General features: G+C 32.9%; 1 protein-coding gene across 13 annotated transcripts in view; it reads left to right on the top strand.

The window, feature by feature from the left end:
• Nucleotides 1–21888, top strand: part of SmydA-4 (SET and MYND domain containing, arthropod-specific, member 4) — a 47116-nt gene that overhangs the window by 6792 nt on the left and 18436 nt on the right. For 12 of the 13 annotated variants that reach the window (XM_085952949.1, XM_085952960.1, XM_085952959.1 and 9 more), the window contains 2 exons: nucleotides 13133–13353; nucleotides 16758–16892. In XM_085952949.1, coding sequence (XP_085809075.1) covers nucleotides 13133–13353; nucleotides 16758–16892 — 356 coding nt within the window. Of the gene's footprint in view, nucleotides 1–13090; nucleotides 13354–16757; nucleotides 16893–21888 lie in introns of those variants that run through there. The other variant, XM_085952951.1, reaches the window with a different exon arrangement.

Here is a 21888-nt window from a genome sequence, read left to right as displayed (position 1 = left end):
TTCTACTTTCAATCTTCAATCCATATTCTTCGAGGCAAAGTGCTGTGCTACCCTAGTTCTAACTAGGTACTAGATACATCTACCGAGAGAATACGAAGTATGCATCTAATACATACGTTGTACACTTGTGTACAAGTGTTAGATAATGTAAGGTTTGATAGGTTATATGATTAGATGTTAAGTGTTAGATAGGTAATAAAAAGATAGGTACAGGATCTAAAATAATAAAAATATTTTTAATTTATTTCAAAAGTAAACGCAAAATTAAAAAAAAAAGCTTTAATTTTATTATTACCTATTTTATGGCAATTGTTTTTATTAAACTGTAGTTTAATAAATTATTTCCAATGTATTAGAGAATTTTTAAAATTGTTTTTGTAATAATAATTATTATTGTTGTTGATACTATTGGTACCACAGAATTTATCGGAATATTTCGTTTAAGTTTGATATCACTAATAAATTAATGTTATCCGAGCCAAAATTTACTATTATTCTGCTTTGTATACAATCTGTTAAATCAGGGCAATTCGATTCGATTCCGCAGAATTCTGTTGTTTTAAAATTGCTAAATGATTGCTCTAGATTTTAGTTAGATATCTTCAAGGATTTCTCTAAATAATTCCTAAATTTATAATTGATGTCGATTAAAAATCTAAATCAAGCTTTTGATCATATACCTACATATTTCTCACACCTGCATAATATATGTATTGCCAATTACAAACACAATAACATAGTATTTGTGGGTATATTATAAATTATGATTTTGCCACATCATTAAACAAAAAATATAGCAATTCTTATAAAACAGTATGTAAATTCATGAAAATAAAATGACACACAATTTAATAAATATCAAGCATGGTTTTGTCAACTGATACAAAAATACATTTACATATTGTATGTATATTATACCCACTATTATGAGGGTTAAATAATTTATTGGTTATCGTATTATTTTCTGGCGCTTCAACCTCTTGTGGACCTTGGCTACCTCAAGCAGACTTCTATACTCTATTCAGTAATTCGCTACCTTTCATAGTCGATTAGGTATTACCAATGCTCACGAGTCTTTCTATAGTTCATGAAACGATCAAAGTCGTAGTCTTCCCGCACCATGTTTTCCTCCATCGAATAAATTGTAGCAATCATGCCACTCAGCATTGCAAGGGTGACATACTTTATGTATGTTTTGTTGTCAAAACAAAACAAAGTGACGGAAACGATTATCAGCATTTCCTCAATCATAACCTAGATCAATAATGTATATTGTGATCTATTTAATTGAGACAATGACTCGTGTAATGTATGGAGTGCATTTATATAAATAGCAAGGGCGATCAACTCGTCACTCCACTCCATGACTCAACTCACTACGCGTCTCGAGTCCGGTCACTCGACACAGTCAACCGTCATTCCACTCGAGTCCAGTCTCTAGGTTATATTAACATCTTAGTACATCGCCAGTTAGTTCAATTCGTACCCGCGATTATACTCATAGCATCACTCTGCCATCTTTATCATTGTATTTATTTATTCTTGTACCGATAAACCTCATCATCACGAAAGAACTAATAGAGGTTACAATTATTTCGTTATATTTTAATTATTGTCAGTTGACAATATTAAAGAGATTAACATGTATACGTTGATACTTTCATATTTTCTGTAAATTTACAGTTGATAAATCCAAAAAAATATCACCATATTTTAATAATCATGAAAATCTATGTCCGCCCGTTATTTGGAGCATAATATGTACACGATACGGTGCATCCAAGATTTTCTGTCGCTCCATGGTCGATCTCCAGTCTTATCGCGTCTTCCCAGGTTATGCCAGTATTCCGTAGCTCAGCCATATACACCCCAAGGATGAAATTCAGCGCCCTTCCAGTACAGCAGAATTCGGCTGGCTTGGTTATAAATCTCTTGGAACATTCGTAACATGTCCCGAGCCAGATCCAATGTCGCTTTTACATTTTCAAAGTGAAAAGAGGCTGTATGTTTTATTTTTTATCTCCTCGTTATTCGTAATGTCATCCTATAACTGTTACATTTAACTGCAATATACTGTAATAATTAAAGTATACTTCAAATAAGTTAAGATTTAATACATCTTGCGCATTATATGATCAATCAGTGCACTTAGTTAAATAGCAGAACATAAAAGCAAAGCTTGAGAGCTTTGAGTAAAAGCTCGCAGTCGTAAAAGTAATTTTATACTGACGCGAGGTACTTGAAGCATTAGTTTAATTGCAGTCTACTTAATGCATTTATGCCGTTGTATGAGAGTAGCCGTGGTACATAAACATTATTTGAATAAGATTTAATTCATTTTCGTTCTTGTAGCTAAGTGTTTACAATTCATTCTATTATTTACCCGGGAGCTAATTCAAGGATTATTATTGATGTATTTTCAATAAAACACAGCTACTTAATTAACACTCACGAATCCTTACGAGAAAAATAGTAACTCAAATAATTTATAAATATTGAATTTAAAAGTATTTTAAGAGCGCACATTACAAATTACAAGTTTATAACGTCACAATTGAGAAAAAAGAGTAAACATAATTATGTAACATTAAAAAAGTAATATTCGCGTAAGAACGTATAAATAAAAGAAACAGTCTAACGAAAATAAATATATAAGGTTATGAAATTAGTACAATAGATTCTTAAAACGTCTTGGCATCCATTCTTTATGAATCCCAACAGTGTTGCCATCTTTTTCTATGCTGATTATAGGACAAAGGCGTAAAAACTATAGTATTTCTGAAAAATATATAGTACAGGAACATTTTTCGTCTTGAATCCTTTAAAATTGTAGTTTAAAATTATGGTATTGTACTAGTACGGTTGACATCACTGATTGCCACCAAAATTTACATTTGTGTTCAGTATTGTTGGGCAAATCATCGCGAAAAGATACAAAGTTGTACAGCGTATACAAATTGATAAAGTTTATATTACAGCACTAATAAATCTAATTGAGCTACGAATACGTTTCGGGGATTACATACGTAAAATTTATGGTCAAAATATTTTACCTACAGAGCTTACTGTTCGTAATTTAATTATTGAAAAATTCGAAAGCATTTTAAATACAGTAAACACAAAAACTTACACCATTGTTGCGTTTTCGTGTAAAAATCATCTTCAGCGATGAATCTCATTTTTTTGTGAAATGGGTTCATAAATAAGCACAATTGTCACAATCGGAGTAATTAAAACCCACAAGCTATTCTTGAAACACCTTTACATCCACACAAAAATTAACAGTTTGGGGTGTTTTGTGGTCTGGAGGTGTAATTGGATGGTATTTTTTTTGAAAACGAAAATGGCAATGCAGTTACTGTCGATGGAGAACACTACAGAAACATGATTACTGTTTTTTTCTGGCAAGAATTAGATGATTTTGATCTGGACGTTATATGGTTAAACAAGATGGTGCAACATGCCACACAACTCATGACACAGACGATCAATAACCTCCTACATCATAGAGGATTTGAATCATAATAAGATTTCAATGGGCTAACAACCATTTCTCATAAAAATGTATGATAAAAACCCGTATAGAAGGCACATATTATATGAAATCTGATTAGAAGTAAGAATAGTAATTCAATTTTGTTAAATACAAATAGTATGGATGGTCTATATAATGCTGTTAATCGCTTGTGTATTATTACAACAAATGTATTTATTTATGCAATAGAATAAAAAATAATTGCATCACTTTATGGCATCTGCTAGGCACAACGAATATCGTTGCCAAATACTCAATACATTCCACATTAACGGGCCAAACCGACAAGCCATTTACTACAACTGAAATAATTATTAGCGGGCTACGAGCTCGCATAGTCTACTCACAAGAGCTTATAAATTCGAAAGACAAGTGTCTTCTTGCTAAACATTTATTTTGGCAACAGATCGTTATCGAACCGATCTGCTCGAACACTATCAGTACTTAATTTATTTTGTTATAACTATATGTTCATTTCGGTTAAGATCAAGATGGTCGCTTAAATTATTATTAAAAATAAAATACATAATAAATGATTAGATTATTTTCTGATACAGAAAAATTTACTGTGAACTGTTATGTCCCTCAGAGGAAACAGGTAGCTTTGGTTGACAGGAACCTAATGTAGTTTGATGGTGTTATCCTTCCTTCGTTTCCTTACCAAAGACTGGACTTCTATGCAGCTCCTGAATAGTATTCACAGCTGTTACGTTTAAAGACCGTCGTCTTGAAGGTCGTTAAAGGAATATAGCGTGGTATTGCGTAGTGGTACCATAGGGGTATTTAAAAAAATTGTAATTGTGCAACAAACACATAGTTATTTATCGATTATTTCTGAGAATTATTCTCTGTATCTACATTCTACAGCATATATGGACCGCACGCCACTGATAATAATTATGTAAGTGACAAGTGTTATATTATCATATCATCACTTTATACAGTTAAAAATGATATAACGTGTTAGAATGACTGCGAATTAAAAATTTGTAAATATCGTAATTATTATTTTTACTGTTATTTCTTGATGGAAATTATAGTGACACATTTCAACAGAAAGTATAACTAACGAGCCCATACGATAATTAAATACTCGTCATTCGGATATCATATTAATCAGTCGATATCAAACCTTTGAATCAAGCAGTTCAAAATTAACTTCTCAATTAAATGGTCCACGGGTTCGCAACCTATGGGTCGCAATCCCAAGTGGGGTCGCTAAGTGTTTATTGTGGGGTCGCGCGGTAAAACAGGTGAAACAGTAAACATAAAAAATATTGATTTTGAACCAAATCACTAGCATGACAAGGTTCCATCAACAAAATTCACATTTTGAGTTAGTGTTGGGAAAGTATTTCTCTTGTCCATAATCACGACATATTTTATTTTCGTAACCGAAAAAAACAGAATATGAAGAAACAGAACAAGAAAAAACAGAACAAAATGTAGTTTCATGTACATACATATTTCATTGGTAGCCTCGTTGATCTTATATGACCCAAGTTTTCTACGTTCTTCTCGATCCTTGGCCTTTCGTAGCGGCTTGTAGGGCTGTCTTATGACCACATGAATCTTGGGTACCACTGTATGACTGAGGTTTTCAAGAGATTTTTTGCCATCTATCGATATGCCCTGCCCATTGCCTTTTCATTTATTTGTTAATCGGGTCACAGTAATTATTAATACTAACATTCGATTGCAATAATAAGCAATCCATGGCCTACGCCGCACGAGGCCTCCGGAATTATTTTATTCAGCAGAGGAATATTTTATTGTTTTGTGTAACAATCGGTTTCGATAATATTATATTATACGACCCATAAAACGTTTTTGGAAAATATTTAATTTAGTTTACACAACAAGAAGGATAGCATATCACTGTTCAATATTATATTATTTAGTAAAAAAAAATCCCTCAAACTTCAAGATTTTTAAATTGATTCAAGAATCTGTGGAAAAATTAAAACGCCATTATATCAGAACAAGGTAATTTTAATGAGTTCGGTATTATAAATGGAATTTAATTAAAAGTTAGGTACCTAACTAAATAAACATGAAATTACTCATTTATTTATTAGTAGTTTGTGGTTACCCTAATAAAATTCACCGTCTTGACATTTAAGACAATTAGTGGTGCTTATTTATTACGCGGATGGTGTCTATCGACCACACATCTCTTAATCTTAAATCTTTGCCAAGCAGAAATAATAGTCGTGGCGAAATCTGACACCAATGATTTATATTATGTATAACAGATAAAAATAGTAAAAAACCTCTATGTATCGGTTATTATATTGAAAATATTTATATTATTTGTATATTATAATTTATAAATGTCTCACACGTTCGTTATAATAGAAATATTTATTAATATCAATGTTTGAATATGACTACAAAAATATGTTTGAATATTAACGAAAAATAATATTTTCCTTGGCAAACATCGTTAGGTACATATTAAATGCAATTTTAATTTTACCTTAGAATGTCTATTCGGCGAAAACCGATTTTGCCGTGATTTAATATACGAGGGTGGGTCAATAATTCCTTAGAAAAAGGCATTAAAACAGTTTTTATTTTTGTATTTTTTTTTATTTCTCAACATAATCTCCTTGGAGCTCAATACACTTGGTCAGACGTTTCTCAATTTTTTTTAAACCGTCAGAAAAATAAGTTTTCGGAAGGTCCTCAAAATAAGCATTTGTCCGATCGATGACTTCTTCATTTGAAAAAAAAAACGTTGTCCACTTAGCCATTTTTTTAAGTTTGGGAAAAGGAAAAAGTCACTGGGGGCTAAATCTGGCGAATACGGTGGGTGGTCGACCAATTCGAACTTCAATTCTTCAATTTTAGCCATTGATTGTAAACATGTGTGAACACGGGCATTGTCCTGATGAAAGAGGATTTTTTTTCCTGTTTAAATGAGGCCGTTTTTCTTCAATTTTGTTTTTTAGCTGGTCCAATAAAGATGCATAATAATCCCCTGTTATTGTTTTTCCTTTTTCCAAATAGTCAACGAAAATAATTCCACGTGCATCCCAAAATACAGTAGCCATAACCTTACCAGCTGATTTTACGGTTTTCGCCTTCTTTGGACATGGTTCGCCTTTCGCAATCCACTGCTTTGACTGTTCTTTCATCTCGGGAGTATAGTGGTGTATCCATGTTTCATCTACAGTCACAAAGCGACGAAAAAATTCATCCGGATTGCGTTGCATGAGCGACAACAGGGCTTTAGAGGCCACCACCCTATTGCGTTTATTGTCGACTGTGAGCAAACGCGGCACCCATCTTGCAGAAATTTTTTTCATGCCCAATTTGTCATGTAAAATAGAAATGACGCTACCTTTTGAGATCCCTGTAACCTTAATTATCTCACTCAACTTTAATCTTCGGTCACTTAACACCATATCGTGGATTTTATTGATCATTTCTGGTGTAGTCACCTCTACAGGACGTCCTGAGCGTGGTTCATCCTTTGTTGATGTACGACCACGTTTAAATTCATTTAACCAGTTATAAATAGTTGCAAGTGAAGGAGCAGATATGCCGTGAACTAAATCCAACTCATTTTTTATTTCCTTTGCTGTTAACCCTTTTATATTAAAATGTTTAATAACAGCTCTAAACTCAATTTTCTCCATTTTCCATTTTTCCATTTTCCACAAGCAAATTTTTTTTTTAAATGTACGAGAAACACACAACAACCCGACCAATCTGATTGAAACTTCGCAGCATACTGAATCGGTAGTGCCGCTGCATGAAAACAAACCGCTTACAGTACTAGTCGCGCCACCTGTCGGCTTTTCTAAGGACTTATTGACCCACCCTCGTAATTACTTATTATCCGTTCGTCCAAACCACGGGTCTTTACTATGGAATAGAGGTTATGGTCGAGAATTGAGAAATCATCAATTAGAATCTCGAGAATTATTCGAAAAATTGTTACTAAAAGAGAAATTAAAACGGAAAAAGAAAGCTGCCGACTTGATCTGAAATGGAATATTAGACAACTCTTCTGTCTTTGGGAAATAAGACGCCTTGATATTGAACAGTAACTAGTATTTTGTTAATTCGACGCCGATTTTTTTTTTTTGTAAGAAAAGCATAAAAAAATATTATTTTAAATTCAATCTCAAAAAATAGATACGGCATACAATTAAAAAATAAATAAAGACATTTTTCGATAATTCTCGATTCTTATCAAATTAATGAACCAATCATGAATTCTCGAGAGAGAGAAAAATCATGAATTCGAGAATTCTCAAATCTCGAAAAATCACAAGTTTTACTCTGGATCAAACACACATTGAAAAAATTAATGTGGATTTTACGAAACGCGGAATTTGAAGCGTCGACCCACGGCTTCGGAAGATAACACTTTGACACCATTGCATAAAGCATGTAATATGTTACATAACTACTGCTAAAATACCAATATAGGTAGGTACCATGTAGTGGCGAAGGGTGGGAAGGCTGTTAAGATTTGACACTAAACACACACTAAACTTTGTCAGTCATACTTATTTGTTATTGTCGAACTACGAATACAATTTGCAGATGGTGCTGGTTAGATTTTTGAATTCAATCAAACCCAGCCTAAACCAAACCTTAATAGTTTAGGTATACTATGGGCGATCCGACAAAATACTGCACACTTTTTCAGTCATACTTATTTGTTTTCGTTGAATTATGAATAATACATCAGGTGGTGTTGGTTAGTTTTTTTAAATTCATTAAGCCATGCATATTATATCAAACGGGAATCAATAAAAAATATTATTCTATCTATAAAATATCTATATAAAATATGTATGGTTTAATGACATCGTTTCAGATATTTTATAGATAAACGAATATTTTTTACTATTATCTACTATGGCTTGGATTTGGCAGTTTTATTGAATTTTAAAAACTAACAAACATTATAATATATTCAATGTAACCTTGGTTCAATGAAAACAAAAATACGTCTGACTAACAAAGTTTAGTGTGCACTATTCATGTCGGATCTTAACAGTCTATCTCCACCCTTCGCCACTGGTACCATGCAAAATCACTTGATAGAATAAACATCGTAAATAAGATGTCAATAATAAAGCCACATTAAATGTATCATCAATTCTTTATGTGAGATGTTTTGGAAATAAACGATAAAAAATAAATTATAATGTATTCTACGTTTTCTATAAAAGACGATATGCAGATATTTGTTTACAGCAAAATCGATTTTTCTAACAATATTATTATTGGGTAGGTTAAAGACTTTTCGTCTAACTGTTATTTTAAATCATTCTCATTTCCTCGACAAACAAGCAAGGCTAACATTTTTTTCTTAGAACGAACCGAAAAAGTATGCTTTCGTTTATTTTAACAGTCTTTAAATGTCTGAGTTTACAAAATGTTAAAAAAAACTTTCAGACACTTCGTGATTAATCTAGTGATTCACAGAAAAGGTTACAAACCGTACACATACTTAAGTACATACCCAATTTAAATATTGACATATATTTCAGTGTTTCCATTTGGTGAGTCGTTGAAATAATATTCCCGGATGCACCAGATCGGACCAAAAATATAAATTATCTCTAAAAAATAATGCTTACGTGCATTATCTGTATGTTGAAATAAAAAAAAATTAACTTCACCATCATTATAATGTCGTAGTACCTAGTACATTAGTCGATGGTCACAATTGAACAAATGTGGAACGCGGGCGCCATGGTCACAATTTATATCATTTATTTCATTCATTCCGACCATGTCCGATCCTAATAGGATCACATGGGCCTCCACAGAGTAGAGGTTTGTATTAACAAATTTTATTTTTTACGAAAAATGGATGTCAGCCACTTGCTCAACCTATTAGGTCCATACTCTGACTCATACACAGATTGAAAAACATTATGTGTACTTGCCAGACCCAGGATTCGAGCCTGGGACCCACGGCGTGATAGTCCAACGCTTATGCCGCGCGGCCAACGTGGGTGTGGCGGGGTGGGTTTATATCAACTTATTTATTAATTACTTCTTACTCTCCAATATTACTTTTATCCTTTGGTCAGTTGACAGTTTTAGTTGTCGCAGATGGTTGTTTTCCGGAGTGTCAGTTTTTTTCCAGCCCCTACCCGTTCACACGAACGACTGACTTGATCCTTTCTGTAATGTATCATCGAATTATTAAATTCATCATTAAAACATCTAAAACCTTTCAATAATATCTAAAAGTGTATTTTAATTATACAATTTGAGTTCAATTGACAGCTTTTCCGGATGGTTACCTTCGATATCAGAGCTTTCTATCACAAACTAAAAATGCTGTTTATTTTAGTCTCGTAGCATTGTAATGAAGTTCTACCTCGTAAAAGCATATTCTACTAAAGCGTCAATTACATTGAGCTTCTTTACGAGCTGTTTGTTGGCGAATTTACAATCTGCCTGTAAAGTCGCCCAGTGTAATCATCGAACGAGCTAATAAGCAGGTTGTAAACACTCTACCGAGAAAAGTTGAAAGCCGGTCAACTTTACACGCTACACGCCGGCGTGTGGGTCTACTGCGTCTGCGCAGAAGAGCGCAGTAGCAACCTCCCGGTAAAAAAACGAACTACGTTCTGTCAAAACTTCTGGCTTCTCAGCGAATGGAAAGTTTTGTGTGTAATCATCAAATCGCCCGCTTTTAAATTCGCCAACAAACAGCTCGTAAAGAAACTCAATGTAATTGATGCTTAACTATCGAAATGAAACGTTTTCACGCGTAATATACAAAAATCTGGTAAAAAATAGTAAACTCCGCTAATATGCGACAAAAACTATCATGCTTTACGCGACAAACGAAATTAAAATCTATAGCAATGGGCGGGATCGATTTATAGACCTTTAGAATTTTTAGATTAAAAGGTGCGTACACTCCCGATTGTGCTATTACGGCCAACTGATAAGTGCCAATTATTATGTAGGTATATGATTTCCTTCATCGAAATAAAAAAAAACTATTATTGTAGACGCAAACCAATAAAAGCAATAAAATATAAATATATACGCTATAACCAGTACTAATAATCTACGTGTCCGAGAATGGAGGGCAAAACAACAAGTTTCTCTTCTGTCGCGTGAGTTCGCTACACATATTCTTTTTTATTATTAAGGTGTATTTCATTGATATTTTTTTTTAAATGCGCCACGTGAAGTGGGCAATAGTAAAAACGACGTCATTTGCATACGACACGCCTTGGCAAAATCTGGCTCGGTGCCCTTGTTATCAACGCCCAAGGGAGATGTGCGTTTTGCCAGATTTTGCAATAGTTTATTTTTGTACAAGTAATTATTACGATGTATTGTATAACTAGACATTTTCCGAAACAAGTAACTTGATTTATTTTTAAAATAGATACATTCTTAATTGTTTTAGCTTCATTTTTATTTACGTCAAAAATAGATCATGTCTAATATAGCGCTAGGCATGAGCTACATAAACAATGCAATTACTAGCGGCCTGATTAAAGGAGTATTTAAAAAAAAACGCATACAAATCCGTGGGCCACTGACCATAACCCGCGTCTGTCAAATCCACATGTTGTCTTCCAATATGTAGGCTCTTGTCTCAACCGGTTTGTTTTTTTTTATGATTTTACCGAGGCTTTGACTGCGACTCGCTGTCATATTGCCTCTTCTCTTCTAGAAGGAGATCCGCCGATCAGGTCCTCACTACAACTTTGTTAAAGAACTTTACAATTTTGCCAAGCTCTTCCGTCTTACCCACCACCAGGGTACCTTTCAATTCGACGATATTCTCAAAGATATCCGCAATTCGCAACTGTACTATGTGTCGTTCATATTTAAGCCATTGTACTGCTATATGTACAATGTCCTTCAAAACATCACATTCATCGCAGAGCTGCGAATCGCTTCTTCCCATGAGGACATCAAATCTTTTACCCATTGTATGCCCTGTTCTTAGCCTCAATATCAGCTTAAGCTCGTTTCTCTTCAAAGGAGACTCTACAAACCAGGGCACCAAGCGTGACCTAATAAATACTACTCATAAATAGCCACAAAAGGGGTCTGGCAAAATAACATCTACTGTGTGGAAGTTCATAATAATATATTCCACATAATATCGAAAATAGTAATTTACTTTATAGGTGCCTACATATACCTACTTAATAGTCTTTTTAAATGCGCGATCAACGGTAAACTATTTCACAACGTAATTTTAAAAATATATTAAATTATGCCTGGTTCATTAAATCTTATCATTTCAAGTTGTTACTAAGGTTATCAACCATCCCAGATTGGCTCCCGGAAGGAAGTTCCTCTCAAGAATTAGGTTAGATTGTATATGGGCGACAAATGGCCCTTAATTTTAGTGAAAGCCGTCTACCTATCACTTCATTGTTTAAAACAGTTCATTATAACCTTCCATATTTTATAGAATATATTATTATATTTTAAAATCGTATATATGTATATAAATATAAGTATAACGTCATTAATTTTATTTTTTCATATGTATTTTTGTACCCACCTATATTAAAAAACTTTTTATCAGATAGACACATAACCGATTATTAAAATAAAAACGTGAAAGGTAGTCGCCATGGACCAATGTTTTGTAGCTCGATTCGGTTTATTAAATTATGACGGTAGTCCATAAAACTCAAAAAACAAAAAGCGCGCCGATTATCCTCAAATAATATCAACATTGCGTTTACGTGGAAAACTTCACTGAATGTTATGATACAGACGTAAAATATTGAAAATAATATATTGTTTAACACATGTTTAAGTTTAGTTCATGTTTCTCAACAGTTAAGATTTAAACCATGTTACAGCTTCACCCAGAAGATAAACCATTTCTCATTATTTTTGTTTGTATTCCATTAGGCGATGTGTGATTGATAGTCAGTTGATTGGAAAATATAATGGAATTATAATATCCATATTTCAAATTCTGTTTCAAACCATATCTCTCGGAATCGTCTCAAACATAACCCTGTTTGCAAACGCAGGTAGTGATAATTTGTATAATTTATATTATAATTATTTGCATAGGTTATAAAAACAAAACTTAATAGAGAATAGTTCATATTATTGAAGCAGCTACACTTATAGGAAAAGTATAGTTTTTTATAAAAGATCATCCAATTAAATATGTATTAACGTTTGATTATCTGTAGACGTATTTATATACTCGCTTTGTATGCGGAAAATTTATATATTATTATAAGCTTTTAAACACCGAAGCCACATAGTTGAATAAGCCAGCCAAAGCGGCGCTAACAAGCCAGCTGGTATTAAATCTCACCTGTCGGGTGGACGTGAAAATGCAATCGCAACCTTTACCTTGTTTCAATTTAACCGCCAATGCCAGTTGCAGACTAACGCGAGCTAAGCGTGGGCAAACATCTCTGGATCGCACCTTCCCCGATAGATTTACAATCTCGCGCTACAAATTGGTTTTGTACTATATTAGCTCATCGCCTGCGCTCGCGCTGACACGCGGTCACGGCTAATTAGCCGGACTACAAACGATCTTCTTTTGTCATCCCTGTCGCGATGATTCGAAAGACGATTTCAAAAATTTCAAAATATTTGCAGAGGAAGCGCGGGAAGAATGGCGCCCATCAGCCCGCGGCGCTGACAGATTTCGGCGGGAAAGAGAACGAGGAACCGCGAGTGAAAGAGTCGCCGGCGGAAATCGACGCGAAGATCAACGACGAGCAGAATCAAGATAAAAGTGACAAGTTTATTATAAGAAAAGATGACAAGAAAGCTGAAGAACTGCCGTATGAGATACAACATTCGGATATTATGGGAAGGTGAGTGTAACACAACACTTTTCATGCTCTCGACACAATCAACATGTCTTTTATTACTAGTTTTTAAATTATTATTATTCTTTAACGCTGTTATTTTTGATGGAAAGACACTGTTTTAGTTATATAACAAATGTTTAATGATATTAATAAAATTATATTCTTTCGTATTTAGGCCGGTTTCGTCTTAGATTTTTGTCATTTTATGAATTATGAAGAATGTCCTAAGAATGAAAAATATAATTTTGCAAATAAGTACGTAAAATAAGAACAAAATAAAGTCTTTCTTATTTCTAAATGTTGTAATTGAAAATAATTAAAATATTAATACATATCGTCACCTCAATACTACAACTACATAACTCTGATTTGGTCATTGTTGGGAAAATGAAATTTAAACTTTAATTGATTAACATAAATCTAGGTTATAATTTTTTTTTTTAAATATAAATGAAAAATTGTGCTTGTATAATTGAGAACAATTAAATAATGTTCAATTGTGTGAAAAAATACTGTAGAATATATATTATTTTATTCATTTAATGCAAATTGATTTTAAACAAGCGCCAATTTTAACACAAATTGGATGTTTTGCAATATGAAAACGATATTATGTCGCTGTAAATGTAAAATATAATATTTTAAATATTATGCTAGTCAACGTAGCTATAAAATAAAAATACAGCAGCTAAACATGCTTTCGAAAATTGATTTAATATTTGGATAGTTACATGAAACATATCGCCACCTCAATACTGCAACTAGATAACTCTGATTTGGTCAATGTTGGGAAAATAAAATTTAAACTTTGCTTGATTAACATAAAGCTGTGCTAGAATTATTATTTAAAATAAAAATGGAAAAGTGTGCTTGTCTAATTGGGAACAATTAAATAATGTTCAATTGTCTGAAAAAATATTGTAGATATATTATTTTATTTATTTAACGCATTTATGGTTTTAAAGTTATCTAATATTTTCAAACACAAAATTAATACATTCCCATTAACTTCTGAAACATCGAGTTTTATCATTTTGTAGAGAAGGAAATATAGAATCATATTCAATAGCTATCTCAAAAACAGTGAAAATCAAATTATCTAGTTGTAGTATTGAGGTGACGATATTTAAATTATTTTTTATTATTATAATATCATTTTAATGTAATTATGTGTAGAGTTATCAGTTATCTTGGACTTTATTGGACTTTTTTTTAAATATTAGAAATAATTGTAAGCTGATCATATCGACAGATTAGATGTTATATTAACAGACTGATATATTAATTATAAATGATTGCTAACGATTAGTCAAACGAAGTAGGTCCTTGATTAAAGGATCCAAAACACATTTTACAAACTTTAAACCAAATTTTAAACCAAATATGAGATTCGACAGGTGCTCTACCAACTACTCCACTATGGGGCACAAGAATCGTTAATATACCACGAATTGTGAGTTCCAATTCCTTGTCGGCTGTGTCAAACTATACTTGTTATTTATCAATGTTTTAATCGATATCGCGTGTTCCCGGTGGATGGACACAGTGGGTTGAGTGAATGGCTATGAACCGTTAATTATACAAATCTGCTAAAATATTTCCACACTACGAAGAGAATTATGCTCTATTAATAAGTAAAAATGGTTATTTACATATTCTAACATTAATTTAAAATTGTAACGGAAACGGAAATCGAATTGTAATAATATTCAATATTTTTGTTAAATTGTTAATTGATCTTTAGTCGCCTTTGGTTTATATTCTTAAACTAAACTAAATATAAATAGGTGGCATTAATACAAAATATTACACTTATTTTCTATTTCAATATTTTACTATTAATAAAAATTTAAAGTGCTTCCGGTCGATATTTCTCTAAGAATCTGCCACTAAAACTGAAAAGCGATAAAGACTCTTTCGCAATTCTAAAATATTTCAAGGTCAGATCACTACAGTGTCAAATAAAAATTAAACAGAATGCATAGACGAAATTATTTGATTTTTATTATATTTTTTCAATGTCATATTTTTATTTTCCATCATACCTACGTCGTTAGAGAATCATAAATATGTATTTAAAATTAAGACATTGTTTTAAATGGGTAGGTACTTACCATTGTTTGAAAAAAATAACATGCATCATATTTATATAACACTGTTTGAAAACTAAAAGCGCTCGTCAATTAACCAGGAATATCATTGTTAATATTTTAATGTTAACAAAAAATTATTCTATTATTTATAAATTGAGAATTTTTAACTTTTTATTCGGACTAATATAATTTCTACAAAAATTCAACATATCCTCTCTCACTTCAATATTGAAACAATAACACGTTAAATTTAATATACGTTTTTAAAGATTAGTGTAAACAGGAAAATACGCAGCTGTCGGGAATCCCTGTCGTGAAAAATTAAATACAAATCACACATTAAATTTCATTCTGTCTGCTGTCTAAGCTTTCGTCTCGAATCTATTCTAACACGGAGTCGGTAAATGAGTTAGCATTCGAATTAGACTATATAACGTTAGGGATAGCTTATGTTAAATAACTATGACTCTGAATATAGATAGATAAGTATAAATAACTGTTCCCTTTGTATATTAACCTAATTTGACATTCCTGCATCTTGTCCTTTAAATCCCTCTATTAACGTACCTACCTACAGTAAAAACGAAACAATGATGCGGTTGGACGACAGTGTGCGTGCGTATGGGGAGCCGTAATAAATACCTGGCAGCCGCGCATTCGTACGTATACGTACGCATACAATAGACGAACCGCATCATGGTTTCGTTTTTACTGTACTTAATTGATTTGTATGCGATATAACTCAATTGTAAACAAATTACAAGTATACTCTCCGTTATTTCAAATGTTAAAAAAAATCAATCTACAGTTGTATACTTTGTAAGTATTTAATATATAATTTGTTGTGAATATTTTGATATTCAGTCTTTGACTTTTATATTATTAATTTCGTACTGCGAACAATGAACAGCCGCTCTATATTTCGGTGTTTGCCGCTGTCACACTCAATGAAAAACTTGTAGTAAATTCGTCGAGAGATTTTATGAATTAGCTATATTTAAGTATGTACATTTTATTTTATTCAGAAATAAAAAAAGTTTTTTATTAATACTTCTCTCTCAACAATGAAATGTGTTTACATTAATTAAGTACATAATAAAAATACTTCCAGGCTTGAGACAAAATTGCATTTGTTTTCATCAATCCCAGAATCCCGGGATTGGAATTGGAAATTGTAATCTCTGGTATAAATTCGAATTCAAAACTACTAGTAAAGTCGATTAATTGGGCATTAACCATTATTTTTAGCATCTCTATCCCATGTTTATTTATATTATTATTTTTTAAATATGTTAATGTTGTTATTTTTTTCAGATATTTGGTGGCTTCCCGTGATCTGAAACCGGGAGAAGTGATTATCAGAGCTGAACCTCTGGTAGTTGGACCATGCGCAGGATGTGATATTATTTGCCTTGGCTGCTATATTCCTTTAGTAAAAGACATTTTAAGGTAAATACATAATTTATAAATTATTGGGTTTTTACTCTCTGGAAACTAAGTTGACAGCAACACGAAACAGAATAAAGAAAATAAACGTTTCATTCAACCACATTATTGTAGCAACCACCTACACTTTCTAATTGCTAGCAATCAGTGGTGGCTGGTATAATATCATACAAATGCAATGCACTGCTTGCATTTTCATAAACATCGCTCAATATCGTGTATCATTGGTTTTGAACAGAGTAATGCTTTTAAACAGAATAAATCAAGAAAGTGACTTAATTTTCTCTGTGCAATATTAAATTATTCAATTTAAATATATTTTATACAGTCAATTCTAACCGTCATAAAAATGTTTTTTCCAATCACAAACAACACTGAATCGATCTCATTTTTCAGTAAGGTAAGTTTTCAGCAAATTCTCAAAAATTTATATTTCAAAAAAATCACCAGCCGCCATTGCTGGCCACCATGATTGACGGAGATCAGTCGACAGTGCGTAGAAGACACAGAACAGAGTAATAAATAGAATTCCGATAGGCTATATTCTATACACTACATTTTGACGCAGGGTTTTGAATGTGTGAGTGTCCTACGAAAATAAACCAGGCATTATGAGCGTGCAATAGTGTGTGTAATACACCAATATTAAAATATGAGCATCAATGCATAAACCGAGAGCAGTTGTCAGTATTCGACATATGACGTATTTTTGACCCGTGTTTAAGTTTATCCCGTATTCTTCCGCACTCTAGATTGGTTGCCTGCTACTTTTTACCCGTTAGGTATTTCAGTTCCCATTATTTCTGAGATCCCTGGTAGAAGACCTTAAATGACTTAAATCAATATTACTACTCATAAACAGAACACCACGGAACCTCTCCCACTTTGGTAGATAGTTTCTAAGATTGATTACAAATATTTTAGTAATATTTTCAATAAATAACGTATAATACGTGAGAGCACACACAAACGTTGGCCTAGTTCGTAGAGTGGCCATTTATCTATGAATACAAGGCCTTGAGTCGTTGGTGTATACTCTTTCTAATCAAATAATGCATGTGTGTTTATCAATACACTATATTTTATTCAGGTTGGAAAAATGATTAATAACATTTCCACGTACGTAAGTATGACACAACTTCTCACGTTTATATAAACCTCGATTGCAATCATTTGACAATGTCTTTAAAATTACCAGTAAAAATATAACAAAAGATAAAATAAATATGTACCAAATATAATTCATTGTATTAGATTAGAAACGAATACGTCAGTATATTATGTTCTACAAACATAATTAATGATTATTCATACATATGTATTCTGTTTGAAGAATAAATCGATCGATCAAATTCTCAAGCATGTGCTCTAGTTGTAAATCAAAGAAATTAGAAGAATAATTTTTCTAATGGGTAAAATTTATCTGGCGCGTAAACACTTCGCGTGCCAATCCGCTTTTCCTGACCTTGGATTTTCTTTGTTTATTTCGATTTGTTTTATGTAACACTGAAAATACCATTCGAATAGATAAAGTGTGAATTTTTACAATATCAATTGGTGTTTGTTTTAATTCAGTCTAACTTCATATTTTTTAAATCGTTTGAACCTTCCAAACGATTTTAATTTTATGTAAATTCTCTTTTTCTACCATTCAAATACATTTGTGAAAATGTTTACTTACATTTTTTTTACAATATAGCATTTCCGGTACCTATACATTTATTTTCTGGTGGATTTTTTTTATATATATATATAAGAAGGTCAGATTCTTCTGGTATTGCGGCCACGAAGAAATCACTTTGGAATGGTGTTAGAGCCATTTCACACGAAACACCGGTGGCCAACACTGGTTTCTAGAGTCTAGACACTGCATATACACATAAATTAATGCGACACTAGTGGCTCCATCTGAACGCGCCCATTTATTTATGTGTATTTGCAGTGTCTCGTGTTAAACGGCTATTATTATCACTACTGGCATATACTATTATCTGACACCATTCTATTCAAAAATCTTTAAAAACATGCTATTATTATTGACAGTGCACTTTTTACATAAAAAATAAGTATTTCAAAAACAATTTATTGACATTCATCCAGTTTTTATTCCCATTTTACTGATATTTTTTTTATTAATAACTAATTTCATTCAGCAGAACTGTCAGTATAATAGTTTTATTTTCTCTGTCGGTATTCACCATCGATGGAAATTAATAGTCCCTTAATTGCATTTTGGCTATAATTTTACCATTCTCAATTTAAATAAAACATTCGAATATTCGTCAGTTCATTCCATCACTCCATCAATGCACCCTTGTGCCAGCGCTCCATTGGCGAGCCAAAAGTCCGAGGACAATAAATCGTACGATTTGTCTATACTCTGCTACTGATCAACGAACGAATAAAAAAATTGAGCTGTCAAAAGACAAAAGTTGCGATTATCGTAATGTTTTCCGGTAATCCTATAATTTTGTGTTATTTAAACGTAGTTTCATAAATACAAATAAAAAAATAATTGATAAATCTCTAATTTTCTAATGTGTAAATTAATCAATGAAAATGTTTAAAACAATTACATATTTTTTTCGGTCCGAATGATCGCGTATTAATGTCCAATCGAATTTGCATAGTGATCGACGGACGAAGTCTGGCAACTCGGAGAGTAAAATATCAAACATGTTTGAAATCCAACGTGCCTGGTCAGCGGATTAAAAAGTCTGCAGATCTGGGGTGATCCACGCGAAAAAAAAGTCTGAAGACTGTAAATCATCTGACTTGCGTGCCAATGGAGCGCCGGGTTTACACGATCAATATTACTTTCGTAACCTTATGGTACAGACAGAGTGCGAAATATATTATGGTGCATGTCGCGGACTATCACGTGACGTCACAGTAACTCCTGCTATGGGAAAAAAAGTGTTCAATGTCGTTTTTCTTGGTGTTTAAAATGTTATCAGACTGATGGTCCCATCCCGTAGCACATTTTGAACCTTTAAGTGAACATTGTCAGTTGGCAAAATCTGCCGAAATCACTAAAACAATGAGGTCACCTCACGTTGAACCGCACTACATCGACACCTGAATGACGTTTTGAACGTTTTTATCATTTTCTAGATGTCTACACTTTTTTGAACCATGTCAAAATCACGTTTTTTGTTTTTAGCGGTTGGCACTAAGTAGTTTAAACAAGAATATTGTCTATATTATTATTATCTATGGTCTACAGGTTGGGTTCTATTCAAAATATTATCTATGCTATATATTGCAAATAATTTTAACGTACGCACACATAGAAACTATTAAAATGAATTGAAATTAGCATGAATAATTAATAATAATTGAAAATACTTATACATTAGAGTTGGCACTCTCTATAATTGAATTTAGAGAGATGGAGAAATATTCTGCAAAATGACGAAACCATAGACTAAATTTGTCGCCGTAACAGCATGATAATGACGTGACATGTATCTCAATTTGATCACAACTTAAGGTTCAAATAGACTATATGACGATCGGGCACATATATGCTAAGAGCGATTTAGTGTCTATGATCATATCTATGCTATTCCGACATATTATACATACTTAGGCCTACCGCGCATGAACGATTTCCTATCGTACGGTCAACAATCGAGGAGTTGTAACCATCGTATTGCAATGCAACCCCGCGTATGGACGATCGAGTGAACGGCCGAAATGAAAATCTTTGTGCAGACACAAATTTTACACCGATTCGAAACGGCCGGGGTCCCATTGGCAATGCTTTTAAATGAGAGCCCGCTCATGACAAGTCATGGCCGGCCGAGAGTGCACTCATACATGCACGCACAAGTGACTCGGTCGTATGTAGCGCACGCATACATCGAACCGCCACATTTGACTTGACAGTTCATCGATGCGTACCTATTGGCTTTGCATGCGCGTACCAGTCCCATTTTTTCAGTTTCTTTCTTCATAAATTAATAATATATACACCCACATTTTAAAACAGTTTGATAATCTATACAAAACCTCTATATCTAATATATAAAAATTAATATTTGTGTGTTTGTGTGTTTGTTTGTTCGTATTTAATGCGCAGCCATACCGTTCATCCGATTGCGATAAAACTTTGTAAACTTATTGCTTGCACTTGCGGAAAGAGTATAGGCTATACTAATATATAAAAATGAATGTCTGTCTGTCTGTATGTCTGTCTGTCTGTGTATCTGTCCCGCATGCGTTCCTATACCATTCATCCGATTGAAATGAAATTTTGGTAAGTGGTTGCATGCACACCCATGAAGGTTTCTGAATTAGAAAAATCATCATCTTCTTCTTCTTCTTTATTATATTTTCTTTTATTCGTATGGTTCCTATACCATTCATCCGATTGCAATGAAATTTTGGTAAGTGGTTGTATGCACACCCATGAAGGTTTCTGAATTAGAAAAATTATCATTTTCTTCTTCTTCTTCATTCTATTTTCTTTTATTCGTATGGTCCCTATACCATTCATCCGATTGCAATGAAACCTTCGTCAGTTGTTGTGGTAACACCCGCAATGGTTTTCGAATTAGTACAACCACCTTCTTCTTCTTCTATTCTATATTTTTCTATTCGTATGCGTTCCTATTCCATTCATCCGATTGCAATAAAATTTTCGTCAGTAATTGTGCCAACACCCGCGAAGGTTTCTGAATTAGTACAACTATCTTCTTCTTCTTCTTCTTCATTCCATCTTCTTTTATTCGTATGGTCCCTATACCATTCATCCGATTGCGATGAAACCTTCGTCAGTTGTTGTGGTAACACCCGCAATGGTTTTTGAATTAGTACAACTATCTTCTTCTTCATTCTATTTTCTTTTATTCGTATGGTCCCTATACCATTCATCCGATTGCAATGAAACCTTCGTCAGTTGTTGTGGTAACACCCGCAATGGTTTTCGAATTAGTACAACCACCTTCTTCTTCTTCTATTCTATATTTTTCTATTCGTATGCGTTCCTATTCCA

Source organism: Rhyacophila brunnea, unplaced genomic scaffold (assembly GCF_057557595.1).
Source record: "Rhyacophila brunnea isolate RB1 unplaced genomic scaffold, BYU_Rbru_1.0 scaffold_3, whole genome shotgun sequence".
NCBI classification, from domain to species: Eukaryota; Metazoa; Arthropoda; class Insecta; order Trichoptera; family Rhyacophilidae; genus Rhyacophila; species Rhyacophila brunnea.
The sequence above is the reverse complement of the archived record's forward strand: the minus strand, read 5'-3'. Positions and strand labels throughout refer to the sequence as shown.